The sequence below is a fragment of the Melanerpes formicivorus genome, unplaced genomic scaffold (genome assembly GCF_026170545.1).
Source record: "Melanerpes formicivorus ecotype bairdi unplaced genomic scaffold, bMelFor1.0.p_v2 SCAF_5, whole genome shotgun sequence".
NCBI lineage: Eukaryota > Metazoa > Chordata > Aves > Piciformes > Picidae > Melanerpes > Melanerpes formicivorus.
Window position 1 is genome coordinate 19217428 of NW_027142357.1, and position 20107 is coordinate 19237534.

The 20107-nt window shown below is 38.7% G+C and overlaps 1 protein-coding gene across 1 annotated transcript in view; it reads left to right on the forward strand.

The window, feature by feature from the left end:
- Window positions 1-20107, forward strand: part of OLA1 (Obg like ATPase 1) — a 101381-nt gene that overhangs the window by 45825 nt on the left and 35449 nt on the right. The window contains exons 5-7 of the mRNA XM_068138556.1: window positions 1962-2137; window positions 17213-17293; window positions 17586-17683. Of these exons, the coding sequence (XP_067994657.1) occupies window positions 1962-2137; window positions 17213-17293; window positions 17586-17683 (355 nt within the window). The remainder of the gene's footprint in view (window positions 1-1961; window positions 2138-17212; window positions 17294-17585; window positions 17684-20107) is intronic.

Sequence of the window (20107 nt, forward strand, 5' to 3'; positions counted from 1 at the left end):
TGGGGGTTCTTTGTTGTTTTTTAAAGTCATGGATACCCAGCCTGAAAGATGGTAGATAGATGGTAGTGGACACTTCTTTTATGGCTGCTTGAGTACTGTTGAAAAGGCTGGGCAGGTAGACTTTTCTTTGGTCTGTATGGTAACATCTTGCTACTTGCCCCCCCTTTTAATTCTATATTTTCCTTGTAAATCAGCACAAAGCTTTAAAATTATTTTCTAGCATTTGTTCATCTGTGGAGCCCATGTCCCATCAAGTGCAGTGTACAGATAGGCATTTATGTGAGGTGAAGGCTACACTTAGCTCTTCCTTAATTGCCTAATATTGGTATGCATTAGTGTGGTGAATTTCCATTTGCCAGCACAGTCTGCTCTCCCATTGTGACCAGCATCAGAGTTGAATCTATTGAAGAAGTGTTGTGGGGTTTTGGTGTGTTTTTTTTTCAGAAGGGGTGGGGGCTTGTTTGTTGTGTGGCTTGTTTCCACCCCCTCCCCTTGAAGCAAGGAAGCTCATTGAGGATCTTTAGAGAGAGACAGCCCATGGGAGAGGATGGAACTTCTGGTAGCTACTGTTTTAAAGACTTCGCAGACATTTGACTGTCAGCATCATTTTGAACTTGTGTACTTTGTGTTTTGATGTAGAGTCTTTATTGCCAAAGCTATTGTTTTCAGTACATTTGAGGAATTAAGCATGACAGCAAGGAACCCAGACTTTCTATCTCTAAGGAATTGTTTGTAGTATACCCTCTTTCCAGTCTTAGTACGAGAAAGGCCTTGGCTTTTTTTCCCTGTGAAAATCAGTTGACCTTTATCTTGGTAATGTTAAAATAAAATTATTTTTGTGGTTGATTTCTCAAGCATATCTTTAATGTTAGCGGATAGGCATGCAAATACTCTGCAAATTGATCCAGGAATAAGTAATAGACTGGTTTTAATAGTGGATTTTTTTTTTTTTAAAGTATGTATGGATTTTGTGGAGATGTGAGGGTTTGGGATTTTTTGGTGATGCTGCTTATCTGGTAATTTAAATCCTAGCTGAATTATGTTGCCAGACTGTCTTCAGAAGGGCATGAAGTCAGCACACATGCTTCAGTAATATCTGGTTGTTTTACCCTTATGTTTCCAGTTGGCAATTTGAAATTATGGCTTCAACTGCACTTTAAATATGTGATAATAGCATGTGTTTCTAATAAGGGCCAGCACCATTTTGTTCAGATAGTATGAATGGTTGTCACTCACATATGACAAATGCACCTTCATCTGCTTCTTTGATAGCCCCCTAAAAACCATACCCTCAAATCAGGCCGATGAAATTAGCTGCTGTGTAAATTGTGTGTCTGAGTGGTTCATTATCTAATCACCGTCAGAACCACAGTGATAAAGTAGATTGAAACAGGGACAAGGTCTGCCAGATGATTTCAGGCTTTTTTTTTCCTAATCCCTGTTTCCCTTGGAAACACTGAGAGTCATTTAGAACTTCAGAATTCTTTGTCTAGAACTTCTTTTTTTTTTTTTCTTACTGCATAGAATTGCATGGCTAGTGAGGGCTGCCAGGGTAATTGGTAAGATTTTCTTTCCACAAGTCTTCTAGTCATTACTGCATGTATTAAAATGTTCTGTGATGTTCGATTTAGCTACTGTGTTTGCTGCTGCTAATTACAGTGGTACCTATTTTCAGGAAAGAACTCCAGGCTGGTTATATTTAGAGGAAACTCTTAAAGATGTGTTAAGTGCTTTACTAAAATTCAAAAGTGCTACGCTTTGTACGTATCCATATAAAGCTCGAGATTCTGGAGTGGATGTGTCTAAAACAATATGGTCTGAAATACTGCAGATGACAGATGTATATGGGCAGTATGACAGACTACTGACTTCACCTGTTAAACTCCTGTGATTCTTAATAGTGTGTTGTAACTATTTATCTATTTAGCTTAATATATAATATAAATGTTCTTTTGTTTTAGGAGCATTTGAAGATGATGATATCACTCACGTTGAAGGAAGTGTAGATCCTGTTCGTGACATTGAAATAATACACGAGGAACTTAGACTTAAAGATGAGGAGCTTATCATGCAGAGCATAGACAAGCTTGAAAAAGTAGCTGTAAGAGGAGGAGACAAGAAATTAAAACCTGAATATGTAAGTACATGACATACAAAAGTAGGTAATTAAGTACTCTCTATATTGAAGTGAAATATTCATGGTTTTGGGATTTGCTATTGGTCTTCCACATGTGTAATATGAAACACTATTACTATTTTTGTGTATTTTAAAGTAATTATTATTATGAGGTAAAAAGTTAAAATTATTTGCTGTGTAAGATATCACTGATAAAGCTAACTGTGATTTGTACATATAACAGTTATATTTCTTGCTGACACGTTATATGAGAATCTCCAATGCTTTGTCAAACTTAGATCAGTGTTTACTTGTAGTTTGAAGTCTAGCAGTCACCTCTGAGGTAGTCTTGCTGTGATGTCTGATCTTGATCCTAGCATTCCTGTAGCCACCAAACGAATATGCTTTCTTGATGTGGTTGCATTGTGTGTCTTTTAATGCATATTAAACAAAGACTGCATAGTTGAAATTACTTCTAAAACGTTATGGAAAGCTATTTAAATGAACATAATTATCACAGGGTAGTAGTAGTGTTTCTTTGTAAATTAGAGATGCATAATAACTATCAACTTCAAAGGATATTTTTGTAAATGAAGATTTTACTGCTGTTTCCCTTTTGAGTCTGCTACACTTTGACAGTCCAGTTATTAATTTTTCTTTATTTTATTAATCTTCTGTTAAATACTTCATGTGGTATACAAAGCACGTTCTCTAATTTTTACAGCAGTGTATCAGTATGGAAAGAGAATAGTTATGCTTAAAAATTAAAAGTAGTTACACCATTTTCTCTCTTCTTTCTCTGCATTTCCCAGCTTCAGTTTCACATCCTTCTCTTTGCCTTTTCCCTCTCAATTATTACTTAATCTGTAGTTCAGTTGTCAAAGTGACTTTATCATCTTGTGTTTGTACCTTACACTTCCTCTCATTCCTTGGGGGTTTCTATTCTCTGTGAACACATGCCCAGGAAATGCCAGGTTCTTGAAGTTGTGTTAGTCCACCAGTTCTGTTCTCAGTAACTGTTACACTTGACCAGTCTCAGCTGAGTTCCTCAACAACCATAGAGGTTTCAAAGGCATGAAATTCCTTTGTTTCATGGAAAGGGCTGGCTGAACAGAATGGAGAAGTGCAAATTAATGCTCCCCCTGAGACAAAGGCTGCATGTAGGAATTACAGTCGCTAGGGAATCTCTTTGGGGAAGTGCTGTAGGGCATCATATCTGTGAATCCTGCTGCTTTTGAATCCTCTTGCTTGGCTTCCTTTGTGGATTATATGCTTGGATTGTAAGGTAGACAGTATACCTCAGTAAAATGGCCCTTTTTTTGTGGTAAAGGCTTGTGAAAGCTTTGCCTGTTTGTTTTTATTTTCCTGGTAAATCAGTCCCTAGACCTAGTTACACAGCTTCTGCAAATATATTGTAAGATGGCAACGGTAATTCTTGGGGTTATCCCACCACAAGATGGGTTTATTTAGATGTTCAGTCACCTGGTAGAGAGGTATTCCTCTGTAGTTTACTTGGCTCTTTTCCTTTAGTGTACTGTGTTTCAGAGAAGGCCTATGGTTGCATTTGTATAGTATACTGTGTAATTAACTGTGTTAAGTGATTTGTGGGTCAAGGAGAGAAACCGTACAGGACTGTCAAAAGAAACCCCCAAACAATTGAAAATTATGCCTTCATAAAGCAGTAGCCAAATAATAGGAATGTATTTTAGCTATTTGATCATTCTGTGCTTCCCAAATCTGTTGCGTTTTGCAGTTAGCTTGTTGGGCAGAGGTATTTTCTTGTCCAGTACAATTTGCAATGTTGTTCCCATTCAGTTTGCTGCTACTGTTCGAGGGTTTCTCTTTCCAGGGCAGAAAAGTCACTAAGAGACAGTATAGACTAGGATTAATACTTTCCTTCTTCAAACAGTTTGCATTCAAAAATGGGGAGGAGGGGACAGGAAGAGTCAGGGAATGACTTCTCAACTATCCCCTTTTAAAGTTATTTACCATTGTAATGCGTAGCCATTGCTAATATTCTGTTCTTTCCATAGCGGAGGTCTGCAACAAATGGCTCTTATCATTGCTTTGTTAAAATTTTAGTTGCTGTCTTTTTCATTGTTTTCCTTTTTCCCATCCTTTTGGGAATAATTTAAGGGAAAGGCACTTGAATTTAAGAGTTTTAAGTGGTTGAGAGATGTGAAAGTTCTGTGGTTCATTCAGATAAACATGTTGTAAGCTTTCTTTCCTGTATCACTTTCAGACCTTTCACTGTTCTGCTGAACAAAAGCATCTAGTACTTGAATTGCATTTTGTTGTTTGTTTCCATGTTTTTTGAGAGCACTTTGAGATTTGTTGAGGAAGAACACTATATAAGGTTAGGGAAAGAAGAAAACCGTGAGGAAAGAAAAGAAATAATATTTATCTTAGTCAAGTGTGTTTCTCCTTCGGTAGTTTGTGGAATATAACAAATAACCCCAGTATGAAAGCTAAGGAAAAGTTACTGACTTCAGAGAAGCTGTAATCTCCCTGTGACTCCTGAAGCATCAAAGGGGATTTCATTGTGTTTCATGGAACCTAATTGAAAGTAGAAGTCATTCTTCCTATTTCATAAATATGAATTGTCTGGTTTAGAGGTTTCTTGTTATCAGTAAGTCTTCACAACTCTAACTCAATATTATCTGAAATCTCCAAAAGGTTTAGAGGGAGAAAAAAAAAAAAAGAAACCATCTGCCTATTGGTTGACAGCTTTTAAATCTGGGATTTTTATTTGCTTGCCCACCTTCTCACACCTGTGTTCTGTCTTGTTAATTATAATTTTTTTCTTGGCATAAGCCTACATTGTGTACAGTTGGTAAGTTCACCTTTGTGCAGTGACCTGTCTTTGCAATTGAATACAGTGTTAACTGTTTGTCCTGCCTTTCAAAGAATTGATTTCTCAATCCCCTGTCTGCAGAAATAAAGTAGCCAACTGCTGTTAAAGAGCCATCAATGAAATAATTTTCAAGTTCTGCTTACAAATCAATGACACAATATGGTCCAAGATTAGCAACATGGAATGTTACCACAGGCTTTTCATGTATATTTTTGTCTGTTTTGCAAGTGTTCCACTGCCTTCTTGGCAGTGACTCTTGGCTTTTATTAAGGCTACTATTCTTTCAGACTCAGTGTACCTTTAAATATTATTTTGGCTGTAACTTTCTGAAAAGGCAGTATAGACTAAAAATATTTCTGTTATTTGCATGCATGAAAATAGTTTCAGAAAGCAGAGTAATTTTGATTTTTGGGTTTTAAATCTGTCTGATGCTGCTGGTATCTGCAGAGACATGAAAAAAATACTAAGTTAAACTTAACTATTAGTTTATTATTCATATATAATTTTGAGTAGCAGGAGATTTCAATGTAAAATTCAGTGTATGAATTTACAGTTGAAAATGTACAAACGTTAAAGCTTGTTTAAACAATGCAAATTTTACTTTACAGGATTTTTCAGTCATGGAGGCAAAAGCCTTGAAGTTAATACAATGCAATATAGTTAAGTGAATGTTATTGCAGGATTCTCTTCTATTACCCTTCGTACATGATTCAGTTGTTGTCCTTAGAGACTGACCCCCTGCAACAGAAAGCTATTCCTTTAGCCCTTGTTTATTGTACTGAATCATGAATTCCATCACAGAATAATTCTTAATGGTAATGGTATTAAGATCTATAGATCTGACCACAAGAATGTTATTTATAGTTGACTTCACACAAATTATTGATTCTAGTGATACAAAGAGAAAATCTTCAGGTCAGTATCAACGTCTACAGTGCTTGTGCTTCCAATTTTGTGTTGAAAGGTGACACTTAGAGTAGGTAAGGATCATGTTCACTGCATTTGAACTTCCAGTTTTCAGCTGTAAGGAGTGCTTTTACAAGTCCTGTGAGAAACCCAAATTCTGGTAAAGTCTCAATTTAAAAATGAGATTAGTTTTTCACATCAAACACATTTTGTAAGAGCAAAAGTAATGGCAATTATGAGAAGGACAGTTATGAATTCATTATTACAGTAATGATACCAGAACCATCTAGTGCATATTTAAATTACAAGAGAGGCATATAGCTTTATTTTGTTACTGTGATTGGCAGTGAACTAATAATTGATATGATGACCATAGGCATAGAGTACAAGTATCAGTCAGCATATATGTAAAAGCAAAACATCTTCCTAATGATACTTCGGGTAGCTTTAGTTCCTTCCTGTCTCCTCCCTTTCATTTAATATCTTGGTCTTGTCCCAATGATACAGTAAATGTTCGAAATATGGGTTTTGTTCATTTAAAATTACTGATACAGTGTGAGAGATACTTCACAAACAGCAGAGAGCTGATACATTTAGTTTCTTCTCATTACCAATATGTACTAGGTGAAAACAGGGTGAAAATCTTTCCTTCCTGCCATATTCTCATAAATAGGATGGTATTGAGGAGAATTTGCTGACCTCGTGCTGCAAGTGCTTGCCAGAGTTCTCACGGATGGATGAACTCTTATTTCCTTTAACTGATGATGTCAGTTGGGAATTTTCACCTTTTCTTTCGTTCCAAATTGAAGATAAATACAGCAATGGGCTGGTGTTTTTTTCCAATTTCTTTGGTCTCCTTTTGTGAGGCAAGTTTGAGGCTGGTTTGTTCCACTGGAGATGGAAGGAAAGAAGCAGTGTATGTGTACATCGTTGAAGTATTTTCTGCTGATGGCAGTTACAATTAGTAACTTAAATGTTAAATCATAGGGAATCAAGGAAATATTTATATTCTTAATGCATATAATTATGAGTAAAATCTGTAGTGGACCATTTACTGTGCTTAATGTGGTATTTAGAGGAAATTGAAGTTCATTCTGGAGAGCATTCTGTTTGTAACAGGAAAATATTAATGGCAGATGTTTGTGAATTAGTAGTAAAGCTTAACATAAAAGTACTTAATGTGTAAATACACCTTTGGATTCCTTTTGATATTATCAGTAGACAAAGTCAGTGCTTAAATACTTTATGTCAAGGCTGCTCTTGGAGGATATGGAGGATAGCTTCTTATCCCAGCTGCTGTGTGAGCCTACCAGGGGTAAGGCTTTGCTTGACCTTCTTTTTATAAACAGAGAAGGGCTGGTGGGAGATGTGGTGGTTGGAGGCTGTATGGGGTCCAGTGACCATGAGATAATTGAGTTTTCAATATGCAGTCAAGCTAAAAGGGGCACCAAGAAAACCTCCACTCTGGACTTCCGGAGGGCAGACTTTAGGTTACTCAAGGAACTAACTCAGAAGGTACCTTGGGAAACAGCCCTTAAAAACAAAGTGGTCCAGGAGGGCTGGACCTACTTCAAGAAAGAATTCTTGAAGGCACAGGAGCAGTCTGTGCCAGTGTGCTGGAAGATGAGCCACTGGGCAGATGCCCAGCCTGGATGGGCAATGAGCTTCTGAGTGAATTAAGGGTAAAAAAGAGGGTGTATCATCTTTGCAAGAAGAAGAGGTAACCCATGGAATGTTTAAGGATGTTGCTAGGTCATGTAGGAAAAAAATTAGAGAGACAAAAGCCCAATTAGAGCTTAGACTGGCCACTGCTGTGAAGGACAACAAAAAATCCTTCTACAAATCTATTAATGGCAAGAAGAGGGGCAAGGACAACCTCCACGCCTTGGTGGATATGGAAGGGAGTATTGTAACAAAAGATGAGGAAAAGGCAGAGGTACTTAACACCTTCTTTGCCTCAATTTTTAATAGCAGGATAGGTTGTCTTCCAGATGACTGGCCTCCTGAGCTGGCAGATGGAGTCAGGGAACTGTATAGTTCCCCTGTAATCCAGGAGGAAGTAGTTAGAGACCTGCTTAGCCACTTGGATCCCCACAAGTCCATGGGGCCGGATGGGATCCATCCTAGGGTGCTGAGAGAGCTGGCAGAGGAGCTGGCCAAGCCACTCTCCATCATTTTTCAACAGTCCTGGCTCACTGCAGAGGTCCCAGATGACTGGAAGCTGGCCCAAGTGATGCCCATCCACAAGAAGGGCCAGATGGAGGAGCCAAGTCAGGCCTGTCAGCCTGACCTCAGTGCTGGGCAAGATTATGGAACAGGTCACCTTGAGTGCAATCACAGAGCACTTACAGGATGGCCAAGGGATCAGGCCCAGCCAGCATGGATTCAGGAAGGGCAGGTCCTGCCTGACCAACCTGATCTCCTATGATCAGGTGACCCGCCTGGTGGATATGGGGAAGGCTGTGGATGTAGTTTACCTGGACTTCAGCAAGGCCTTTGACACTCCCCCACAGCAAACTCCTGGCCAAGCTGTCAGCCTGTGGCTTGGACAGCAGCACTCTGTGCTGGGTTAGGAACTGGCTGGAGGGCCGAGCCCAGAGAGTGGTGGTGAATGGTGCCACATCCAGCTGGCAGCTAGTCACCAGTGGTGTCCCCCAGGGATCAGTGCTGGGCCCCATCCTGTTCAGTATCTTTACTGATGATCTGGATGAGGGGATTGAGTCCATCATCAGTAAATTTGCAGATGACACCAAGCTGGGGGCAGGAGTTGATCTGTTAAAGGGTAGGAGAGCTCTTCAGAGGGACCTTGACAGGCTGGACAGATGGGCAGAGTCCAAGGGCATGAGATTTAACACATCTAAGTGCTGGGTTCTACACATTGGCCACAACCCCCCCATGCAGTGCTACAGGCTGGGGTCAGAGTGGCTGGAGAGTGGCCAGGCAGAAAGGGACCTGGGGGTACTGGTTGATAGTAAGCTGAACATGAGCCAGCAGTGTGCCCAGGTGGCCAAGAAGGCCAATGGCATCCTGGCCTGTATCAGGAACAGTGTGGCCAGCAGGAGCAGGGAGATCATTCTGCTGTTGACGCAGTTTCAAGCTGCACCAGAGAAGGTTTAGTCTGGATGTTAGGAAGAAGTTCTTCACAGAAGATGGCCACTGGAATGGGCTGCCCAAGGAGATGGTGGAGTCACCATCACTGGCACTGCAAGTGTTTAGGAAGAGACTGGATGGGGCTTTGGTTGCATGATTTAGTTGATTCGATAGTGTTGACTGATAGGTTGGACTTGATCTCAAAGGTCTATTCTATTATGTATGGATTTAAACAGTGGCTTAAGGTAATTTCTTCTGTAAATAATGTCTGAATATGTCTAGATCCAAGCTGAAGCCATGGTGTAATTTTTAATTAGTGTAGGCCCCTTTCAGGTACTGGAAGGCTGCTACAAGGCTCTGCCCAAAGCTTTTTCTTCTCCAGACTGAAGAGCCCAGCTCTTACAGCCTGTCTTCATAGGTGAGGTGCTCCAGCCCTCTGATCATCTTGGTGGCCCTCCTGTGGATTCACTCTAGCAGGTCAGTGTCCCTCTTCTGCTGGAGTCACCAGAACTGCATGTAGTACTCCAGGTGGGGTCTCAGCAAAGCAGAGTAGAGGGACAGAATCACTTCCCTCGTACTGCTGGTCACACTTCTTTTGTTACAGCCAAGGACAGAGTTGGCTTTCTGGGCTGCAAGTGCACATTGCTAGCTCACATTGAGTTTTTCATCAGCTGATGCACCCAAGTGCTCCTTCTTGAGAATGCCCTTGAGCCATTCCTTGCCCAGCCTATGTCTGTGATTGGGATTGCCCTGACCTAAGTGTTGGACCTTGCACTTAGCCTTGTTGAACTTCATGAGGTTAGCTTGGCCCCACCTGTCAAGCCTGTCCAGGTCCCACTAGGATGGTATCCTTTCCTTCCAGCATGTCACCTGGACCACACAGCTTAGTGTCATCTGCAAATTTGCTGAGGGTGCACTCAATGCCACTGTCCATATTGCTGACAAAGATGTTAAAGGAGACTGATTCCGGTACCAGTGCCTGGGGAACTCTGGTCTGCGTTTGGTCATTGAGCTGTTGACCACAACTCTCTGACTGCATCTGTCCAGCCAATTCCGTATCCATTGAATGTCCACCCCTCAAGTCCATGCTTTTCTAATTTGGTGACCCAGATGTCATGTGGGACAGTGTCACATCTTTGCACAAGTCCAGTTAGATATAAATAGTTGTATTCTGACAAAGACATCTCTTTCAGTTGGCTTAATTCATATCTAGGAAAAAAAAAAGCATTTTCACATGAGATTTATTTGCAAATAAGGGTGTGTAGACTAGTGCATTAAGGTGAGTTTAATGGAACTCAATGGTAAATGTTTTATATGTGCACTTTTCAGTGCAATTTCCCTGTTCTGAGTTTCTGAACTGCCAGAAATAATCACTTGTGGACAGATTGCTTTCTGTATTCTTGCCTGGTTTCTTCTTTGAGAAGCTACAAGTGACTATATAATTTATGTATCATGCTTTAGAACCCTGAAGGACAACCCACACAGGAGAATTTGGGGATCATTGGCATGAATCATGTTGCCTGGAATACTTGGGAGAATGTTTTGGGTGAAAGTACTTGCTGAGGTTCATAAACACTATTGGCATCTAGCTCTGAGTAAATCTTATATCATGTACAGCTTGTACTGGCTCTGTTTAGAAAGTATTGAATAGAAGAAGGGATAATGCACTAGTTCTAAATCCATTACTTCTCCCATTGTATTTTCATTAAAGTCAGTGAGCAAGGGAATTGTAAGAGATTAGACATTGTTTTGTACCACAGAGGAGCTCATTGTCGCTCCAGTTGATGCAGTACTTGACTTGTTCTTTCATGCACCCAGCTGCTACAGCTTATTTAAGCTCTTAACATAACTGGAAAACATGCTCTAGATGGTTCCTAAAAAACTGTAAAATTTGTCTTAATTGTTCTTTAAAAATGCCTCATTCTAAACATTGTTTTTACAATAAGTTCTTTGTCACTTCAGCCTCCTTTAAGTTGCTAGAAAACCTCCAAGAAAAGCAGAAAGCTGAGGCTCTGCTAAACAGAAGTGAGAAAATGTGCAAGGAAAGCCATAAATGGAAGGACTGGGCAGGATGCAGACCCTGCACCTTGCATTAACAAGGAAATTGGTATGCACACAAGAAATAGGGTTTGCTGCAGCACAGTTTAACTGGTTATAACTACTCTTTCCCTCCAATAGTTCTCTCTATTTGGGAGGCCAGATGGAATACTAATAATTAATTAGATTAATCTCTTGCATATCTCACTTTCTCACAAGGTGGCTAAAAGAGAATGTATCTTTTATGAGGGGAAAAGTAATCTGTATTAAATATTTTTCTAGCTAAACTTCTGTAAATTTCATTAGCTGTGCTGGGGATTAATTACTCTTGCTGTTTAGAAGTACAATGCATCTTTGGTCTGTATTTCATAGAATCATTGAATGCACTGGGTTAGAAGGGACTTCTAGAGGGTCATCTAGTCCAACTCTCCTGCAGTAAGCAGGGACATCCCCAACTATATATCAGGTTGCTCAGTCTTATCAAGCCTGACCTTGGATGTCTCCTGGGATGGGGCCTCCATCACTTCCCTGGGCAACCTGTTCCAACTTTCTGCCACCCTCCCAGTAGAAAACTTCTTCCTAATATCCAGTCTAAACCTACCTATTGCCCCTTGTCCTATTGCTAATAGTCCTTCCACGGCTTTCTGGTAGGCCACCATAAGGTCTCCCTGGAGCCTTCTCTTCAGGTTGAACAACCCCAACACTCTCAGCCTGCTTTTGCAGGAGAGGTGCTCTAGTCATCAGATAATTTTTGTGGCCCTGCTTTAGACCCTTTCCATCAGGTCCATGTCCTTGTGTTGGGGGCCTCAGAGCTGGATACAGTACTCCAGGTGAGATCTCACCAGAATGGAGTAGCATGGCAGAATCACTTCTTTTGATCTTCTGGCCACTCTTCTTTTGATACAGCCCAGCATGTGACTGGCCTTCTGGGCTGCAGGTGTGCATTGTTGGCTCATGTCCAGCTTCTTGTGCACCACTTCCTCCAAGTCTGTTTCTGTAGAGCTGCCTTCTGTCACCTCATCCCCCAGCCTTTGTTGATAATGAAGACTGTTCTGACCCAGGTGCAGGACCTTGCACTTGGCCTTGTTGAACCTCATGAGGTTCACCTGGGCCTACTTCTTCAGTTTGTCCAGGTCCCTCTGGCATATTAACTGCACCACTCAGCTTGGTGTCATCTGCAAAGCTGCTGAGGCTGCACTCGATGCCACTGTCTCTATCACCGATGAAGATATTAAACAGCAGTAGTCCCAGTATAGACCCCTGAGGGACACCATTTGTCACCCATCTCCATCTGAACATCAAACAGTTGACCACTACCTTCTGGATGTAACCATCCAGCCAATTTGTTAACTCACTGAATAGTCTATCTGAAGAATCCATTCTTCTGCAACTTAGAAGTATGTTGTGGGGGACCATGTCAGAGGCCTTGTAGAAGTCCAGATAAATGACATGCATTGCCCTTCCCTTATCCACTGATGTACTTGCTCTGTTGTAGAAAGCCACTGGATTGGTCAGGCAGGACTTGCCCTTAAAGCTATGCTGGCTGTCTTAAATTATCTCCTTCTCTTCCATATGCCTTATCAGCTCTTCTGGGAAGATCTGTTCATGATCTTCCTAGGCACAAAGGTGGTCAAGCATTCTTGTTGATCTTCAGCTTTCAGCCATTTGATTTCTGTGTGCTAGGATGAAAAATGCTTTACTATGTAGTTTTTTTTGTTGTTTAATATGTATGAAATGCAATAAGAATAAAACCATACGATTTAAGCACACCAAGTTTAAGCACCTCAAAACATTTTCGTTTTCTTCAGTATTTCAACAGAGATAAGTGTAGAACTACTCACACTGGATATTAGTCTATTTATATAATCAAAGACTGTATTAGTCTTTTAGTTACAGCAGAGTTCATTTGCTTGTGACCCTTAAGTTGTCTCAGTCACTCTTGCATGGTAAAGGAAGTCCTCTACCTGAGAAATAGTGTGTTGATACCTTAGGGAAGTCTGAGTATATTAATTACACACTTACACCTTCATTATTGGTGTGCTAAGCTGTTGGACTTCTGCATGAAATGAGAGGAGGTAAGAGCTACAGGTAATGTTTTGGGTACTTTTTAGAGCTTTTCTGGGAAGCATAGAGTGATAACATTTTTGACAATTGAAACATTTTAATAGAAGTATTTAACTTTGTGAAGTGTTTACAGGGAACTGGTCTGTAATTACATCTAGAAGTTTTGAAGGGAATCTATGAATGAATAACATGCTGGGAAAGACTCCATACTTCCCAGAAACAACTCCCTTTGCAGGGGAGGGGAAGGGAGACCTACTGTACTCCTACCTGTAAGGAGTCTCTTCGTAGTAGGAGAGACTTTTGCACTCCCTGCAGGATCATGGAAAATTCACTTTGCACTTTGAAGTGCGAAGTGATAATCCTCACAACTGCTTACTACTTTATTTAATTTGCGGAAGTTAATTACATGCCCTGCTAATTTACAACAAAAAAGGCGCAATTCTCTGATGCCAAGTAGGCAAGTGAGTTTTCCAAGCTTCAGTTTAGTCCCTCATGCTGTAAGAAAAATTTGGCATTGGAACATGTTATTACTATCATCCATCCAGAGAGTTTATTAATGTATGCTCATTTTTCTACACACTAATGTCTCATGAGCATGTCTTGACAAATCTCCTCAATGCAATTTAAATGTATTTCTTTATAGTATTTTATACTGTTGGGACTTGAACAAAACAGTCCTGCTTAGCATTTATGAACTGACTACTTTTCACCTATGGAAAATGAGAGCAGACCTCAGTGTATTGCATGCATATGGCTAAATATACTGGTTATTCACATGTGCTAAGTTCATTGCCAAGGATATAGTCAGAAATTAGCTGATGTTTAATACAGTGGTATTTGATATTCATGAAGTTTGTTGTGTATCATATGCATTGATAGCTGTAAGTAAATTGGATTTTGGTTTTGGTGGCTGTTTAAATGATCCTAGTTATATTGTTGCTAGCTGAAAAATAACAAGAATACTCATCTCATCAAACAAGTAGTAGTGGATCATTCTGCTTGTGACAGATTGACCTTGAAGGATGCAACTGGGAAGGCCACATCTAATGAAACAAAGTGGATCATTGCTCTGTATTCTCTTAATAAGCATCTTGGAGTTAACTAGAGTAGTGAATAAGTGTATTTAAATGACTTACAGTGATGGTGAAAATAAAAAGATCAGTTCATACTCTTTTCATCAGGCTTAATGGAAGCAATCAATAAAACAAAAAATGGTGTTGCAAGAGATAACTGAAAATAGGCTTTTTATATTTTGTGTGTTTTAGAGTGTTGAGGTAGCTGGGTGAAAAAGAAATACGGGGAAATAGATAATTTTTTTTCATATTGTCACTGGTGTATTTAATGAATTCTTGTTAAGGGATCATATCAAATCCCATTTAAATGGGACCATCTGTCCCCCTATTTTTTTGTTTTTGTTTTTCACAGACTACCTGTCCTAAAATTCTTTGTAGTTTGAAATTTGACTTTGAATAATTATTAGCTTTTCTTTTTCTTTGTGTCTTCCTGCCTCACAGGCCTTAGACACAAATACTGTATGTGCTTTTAAGCTTCCTTACTTAAGAAAATTTTCATATACTTTGCTACCTTCTCTGTAAAACCTAAATAAAATTGTAAGTGTACAAGCAGTCTGTTCTCCCTAGCATATTCAGTTGTTGGCCAGCCTTCCCTGTGGCAGTTAGCCATGCATTACTCCTACAGAACATGAATTGCAAACAGGTACCTAAATGGGAACTCTGAAAAATTGTCTGGGTCAAAATAGGTTTAGAATGTGTCACCATAGGTAGCAGGGGAATGTGGAAGAGTTCTGGTTGACAACTGTGTGCTTAGATAGGTTTTAGAAAGAACAAACTTTATTTGCTGTGTTGATGCTTGAAATTTTCCTGAGGTTCTGCATTCTGTAGCTACCCTTATGGTGTGACTGAAAACCGTTTCCTTGCTGCTTAAGCCTAAAAGATTGGCTTTGATAACTTGTGATGTAACATTTTTTCCTCTCAATTTTTAATCAACTCCAATTTATATGCGCTAATGCATTGTTGTTGTGGGGGGAGTTGTAATGCTGAAAGCGACATGGTAGGTACCTACAAAATTGGTTTAAAACCTGAAAGTGTGCATCAGAATTCCTTCACTGCTGAACAGGAATTTTGGAGATTGTTTTGATTCTTCTTTTATCTTCAGTGTTTCTTTTAAATAGATAAATATCTTAAATGAAAAGTACCTGTTGGTAGGATTGCTTGCCTTATCTTGTTTGTACTGATTAATTAACAAATAAAAAGCATATAGGGTTAAAGATAAGATTGTACTACTGTTTTCTTCTTCATGTGTAATCTTGTTGCATGTCTCTACATAAGCTGTTCTGGCCACTCATCATAGTAACCAGCTGGGCCATTTCACCTGCTGGAGCCATTAAAGAGGACTCTCTCCCCCTAGATTAATCCCCTCCGACATTAGTTTTTTGCTCTTGACAACTGGAGCAGGCATTCAGAATTTGCAGGTGGCCAGTGTGACGCACATAATTGCCTACAATTTTAGGCAATGAATAAAAATGGTCTACATTACTTGTCAAAGGTTGTATATGCAGTGCCAAGTGAGATCTATGGGAAGCCTTTTAGGGTTTAAAGAACAGTTAATAGCAAAGCTGCACAGTGCTTTTTTAATCATAATGCATTTGTAATATAGCACTTTGATCTTCTCCTTGTAGGAAATGGTGTTATATTAGCCACTTTTAAACATTTATGAGTGAAATTCAGTTATAAGAGAGTAAAAGTGATTATTCTTAGGCAGAACATGTTAGATTTCATTAAAAGTTTTAGCTTGCCCCTTCCTTGTTAAAATCTGTGGGGAGTCCTGTTCCTGGAGGGTTTCAAATCAGGATCTGAAGATTTAGAAGAGCTTTTTCTTTTTTTTCCTTTTTTCCTTTTTTTTTCCTTTTCCCCCTCACTAAAGAAACTGCAAGACTAGAAAAGACTGTAGTAAATACTGATGTTATTTGTGGTTGTTTATAAATGTACTTCAACCACGTAGCATTAAGCACAAAAAAATGTTATGTGGTCAACCATTTAGGGAATGTTTTCTTGTATTTTAAAGGTCTTAATTCTTAGTTGCATCAATTTTAACCTAAAAAAATGCATTATTTAGAGCATGATAATAAATTATCTACAACAAAAAATAGGCGACTCTAAAATGTACTACTCCTAGAAGAGCAGAGTTTGACCTTTCAGACCCAAAAGCCTTTTATTAACACCTGCCTGTAAGGAGAACCGTGCCACACGCAGCTTTTGGATTCACGACCACAAAACTGATGAGGAAAGGCTTGAAGGGTTCAGTTTGTGTCACTTGCTGTTTGCCGTTTCCATTTCACAGATGATTAATCTTTCTGTGAAGAAAGGCCAGAGAAACAAAGCACATTGGGCTCTTCCTGCAGTTACTCCTTCTGAATGCACACTAGCTTGCTAACTAAAAGGCCTTTAGATTTCCTGCCGAGAGAGATGTTCTGAAAGTGAATGCAGCTGGTTGGAGGTCACCAGTGCAAGGCTCTTGCCATTGTGTAATGGAGGCTTTGGCAGGTTTCATTTTGGGGGGGAGGGAGAAGGTGTTGGCAAAAAATTAATGCAGAATAAAAAGGGCCTTGGCCATTTGAATTAATTTCTTGAAGGGTGGATCATCAATAATAGGCTCAATTTCTTTTGCTCACCATTTAAAAAAAAAGATATTTGCTCTGCTTTTTCCCACCCATTCCCTTTTCTTAATGGCATGTTTATATTGTACGTGGTCTCTCCCGCTGGATGCTGAAATGTCTCATCTCACTGAGTTTGAAAAACAATCTAAAATATACAGATTTTTACATATATTTTATGAGCTCTGCTAATTTTCATGGTGGCGAGAGATGATACTTGAGTACTGTGTATTTAACTTCCTAATTATGGGATTTGTATCCCTCTAATAATTGATACTGCTCTCTAGTGACTTATAAAGCAGCAATTTCTGTTTTTCTGGGGGAGTAAAAATTTGATTGTAAAGGTAGTAGCTAATTTTTAATTTGTGTGTATGTTTTGAATCTTAATATATACAGGCATTGTTTATGCAAGAGAATGGTCTGATATCCAGCTGAGGTTTTTTTTCTTTGTTTTTTTCTTGATCTTGCGTAGGATGTAATGTGCAAAATCAAGACATGGGTAATAGATGAAAAGAAAGCTGTCCGCTTCTATCATGATTGGAATGACAAAGAGGTAGGCTATAAATATAATCCCATAAATTGACTTCTAATTTTGCTACTTGTAACTGTCTTTTTTTAAAGGTGGTTTGTTGTTTTGGGTTGGTTGGTTTGTTTTTTTAATTCCTATTGGTACTGTATTGAATGTTAAATTTATCATCTGATAAATTTTCTGTGTTTATCAGTGATCTATGTATTATACTTTAATTACACTTCTCAGACATGCCATGAGGGAAATGGTCCTAAAATTAACTCGTGTTGGTGTAACTTTTTAATATTTTTTTTTCCTCCTTTATTTTAATTTCTAGATTGATGTATTGAACAAACATTTGTTTTTTACTTCAAAACCGATGATCTACTTGGTTAACCTCTCTGAAAAAGACTACATTAGAAAGAAAAACAAGTGGTGAGTGTGTTCAGGTTAAATATCTAAATCGATGTTTCTGTTTTATATTTTTCCTTGTACATTAAGACCACCAAGGGTATTAATTAAACCAGTAATAAAAACTAACGTTGCACTTTTGTAGCTTGTTGCTCTTTTGACATGCTGAATATGGCAAACCTCTGAATGAAAGTGCAGGATAGAAAAGAATATGCCTTCCCTACTTAGGTTTTTATATGAATCCGTTAACTGTGAAGCAAATTTAGAAGTAGTGATTTAAATAAAAATAAAGTTTTGTCGTGTTACATAATGCTGATTGTCTGAACAACATCTTTCTAATCCCAAAGAACTAAAACTCTGAGTTGCACAGAAGTCTTTCAATCTGTGGCAAAGTTTGCATGTTGTAGCTATACAGTTCTGTTTGGAGGTTGGTGCTTGCCTTCCTTGCCACTGCTTGCACTTTGCTTATGGCTTATAGGCCTGTTTTGATGGGCTTTGATGCCATGCAGAGTGCAGATTTTGGTCAAGTTTTCCTGGTATCAGTGTTAAGGCTTCAGTACATGATAGCTATGAAATCAATCTATCAGACATACAATGAACTGGATCAAGATCTGGTCCTAATATGGCAGGCATATGGTGGGAATCCACCATTGAGAAGTACAGCATTTAGCACGTCATTGGAAGTACTAGATGAGATAAATATTTGGTTTGTGGAGGAGGGAATAGGCCGTGTTAAGGATACATTGAAGAAAAATGTACAGCGCTATATTTAGTTTAAAAGCCAAACCAAATAACAAACCTTTTTTTAGTATTCAGATCTTTAAACACTGTACTTGTGAGATACTTTGAAGATGCATAAACCTATGTTTGTGAACAGATATATACATGTAACTCATCCAAATAAATGAAAAGTATCTAAAGCGGAATATCTGACTTCTCCTCTGTTTCTCCCTGTACTTCATTAAGTACTTAGATGCACATGGTTTCAATTTTCCATTAAAAATTCTCATTTCCATATGATATCAAAGAGTGAGAAGGCTTTAAACTGAAAAATAAACATTCATAGACTGGAAGCCAAAACAATAATTAATGTCAGATGGTTAACTCCAATAAATCATTAGAATAAATTCTGTGAAATTACTGCAACTAAAACTGTCCTTTTGATAATCCAAGACATTTTGTGTTAGTATTAAAGAACAAAATTTAACCTATTTAACAGCAAACCCTCTCAAGCCAAAACAGAGACTTTGGAATAAACTTGATAACCAGTGCAGTAATGTAGGCTTTTCATATTTGGCCAAATTCTATAATTTCATATTAATTTCTTCCTTCTTTGAATGCTTTTAGGTATGACAATTTAAATATTAAAAGTTACTCTACCCAAGGAAGTCTTTAAAGTCAGGATGCTGGTATTTCCTCTGTTATTGTCAGCTTTTGCTTTTTTCTCGAGGTACAAATGTTGAGGTTTCCTAAGGTTGGCTGTAACAGTACAGACATGAAAGTTTATGTGAAAATGGATGAGTCAGTTTCCCCATCTTAAAAAGGATCCTTGCACCTGTATTTGGATGATTACAGGTAGAGTTCACTGGCTCTAATTGTACAGTAAATACCATTTCTCAGACCCTAATGGTAGACAGACTACTTAGGAGACGCCAGTCTGTGATTTAGCTGTCGCCAGTCACCCTGTGTTTTTTGTGAGACTAGTTGTGATGATGACATAGTTAAATCCAATTGAAAGCAAGTTCTTGTATAAATTGCAATTTTTAATTTGTAAAAAATCAGATGTTTGAGTTGAGGAGTCCTATAAGGGAATGGTTTAACTGGTTTGATTACAATTAATTATTTAGTTTTTAAAAAGTATACCCAGATCTCATGGATGTGAATGTAATTGTAGCTGAAAGATCAAAGCCTGGGTAGCTGAGTGATATTCCAGAAGAGAATTTACCACATAGCCATTTTCAGTACAGTTTCTGCCTCCTGCTGTTCCTATTTTCCCTCAAGCTAGCCATTGACTACCCCCTGTGCATCCCTGCTCGTAAAAAATGATTGAGGAAGTATTTGTCATGTATTTATGAGTGGGAAACATTGTGTGATAGGGAAAGGCATCTACTAGAACCAGGAAGATTGCCATTTTCCTTCATTCAGCCACTCTGCCACAGCTTTAAATCCTCTGTTTATGCAACATAGCTTTTACATTTAAGAGCAGAATAAATGTTTTCTATGAAGGTTGCTAACGGGAGGTTTTTGTCATTTGTGTGGCACAAGCAGATGTAAATGATTAGAATATATTTTACTGTTAGATGCCACTTAGTTTCTTGATTTTCTTTTTTTATATATTTTGAGAGGTAAAAGTTGATATTTGAAATGCAAGCCACATTTACACTAGTTGTTTGACTTGAAAAAGTTTATTTCTGAGCTTAATTCATATTGCTGTAACAAAAGTAAGGT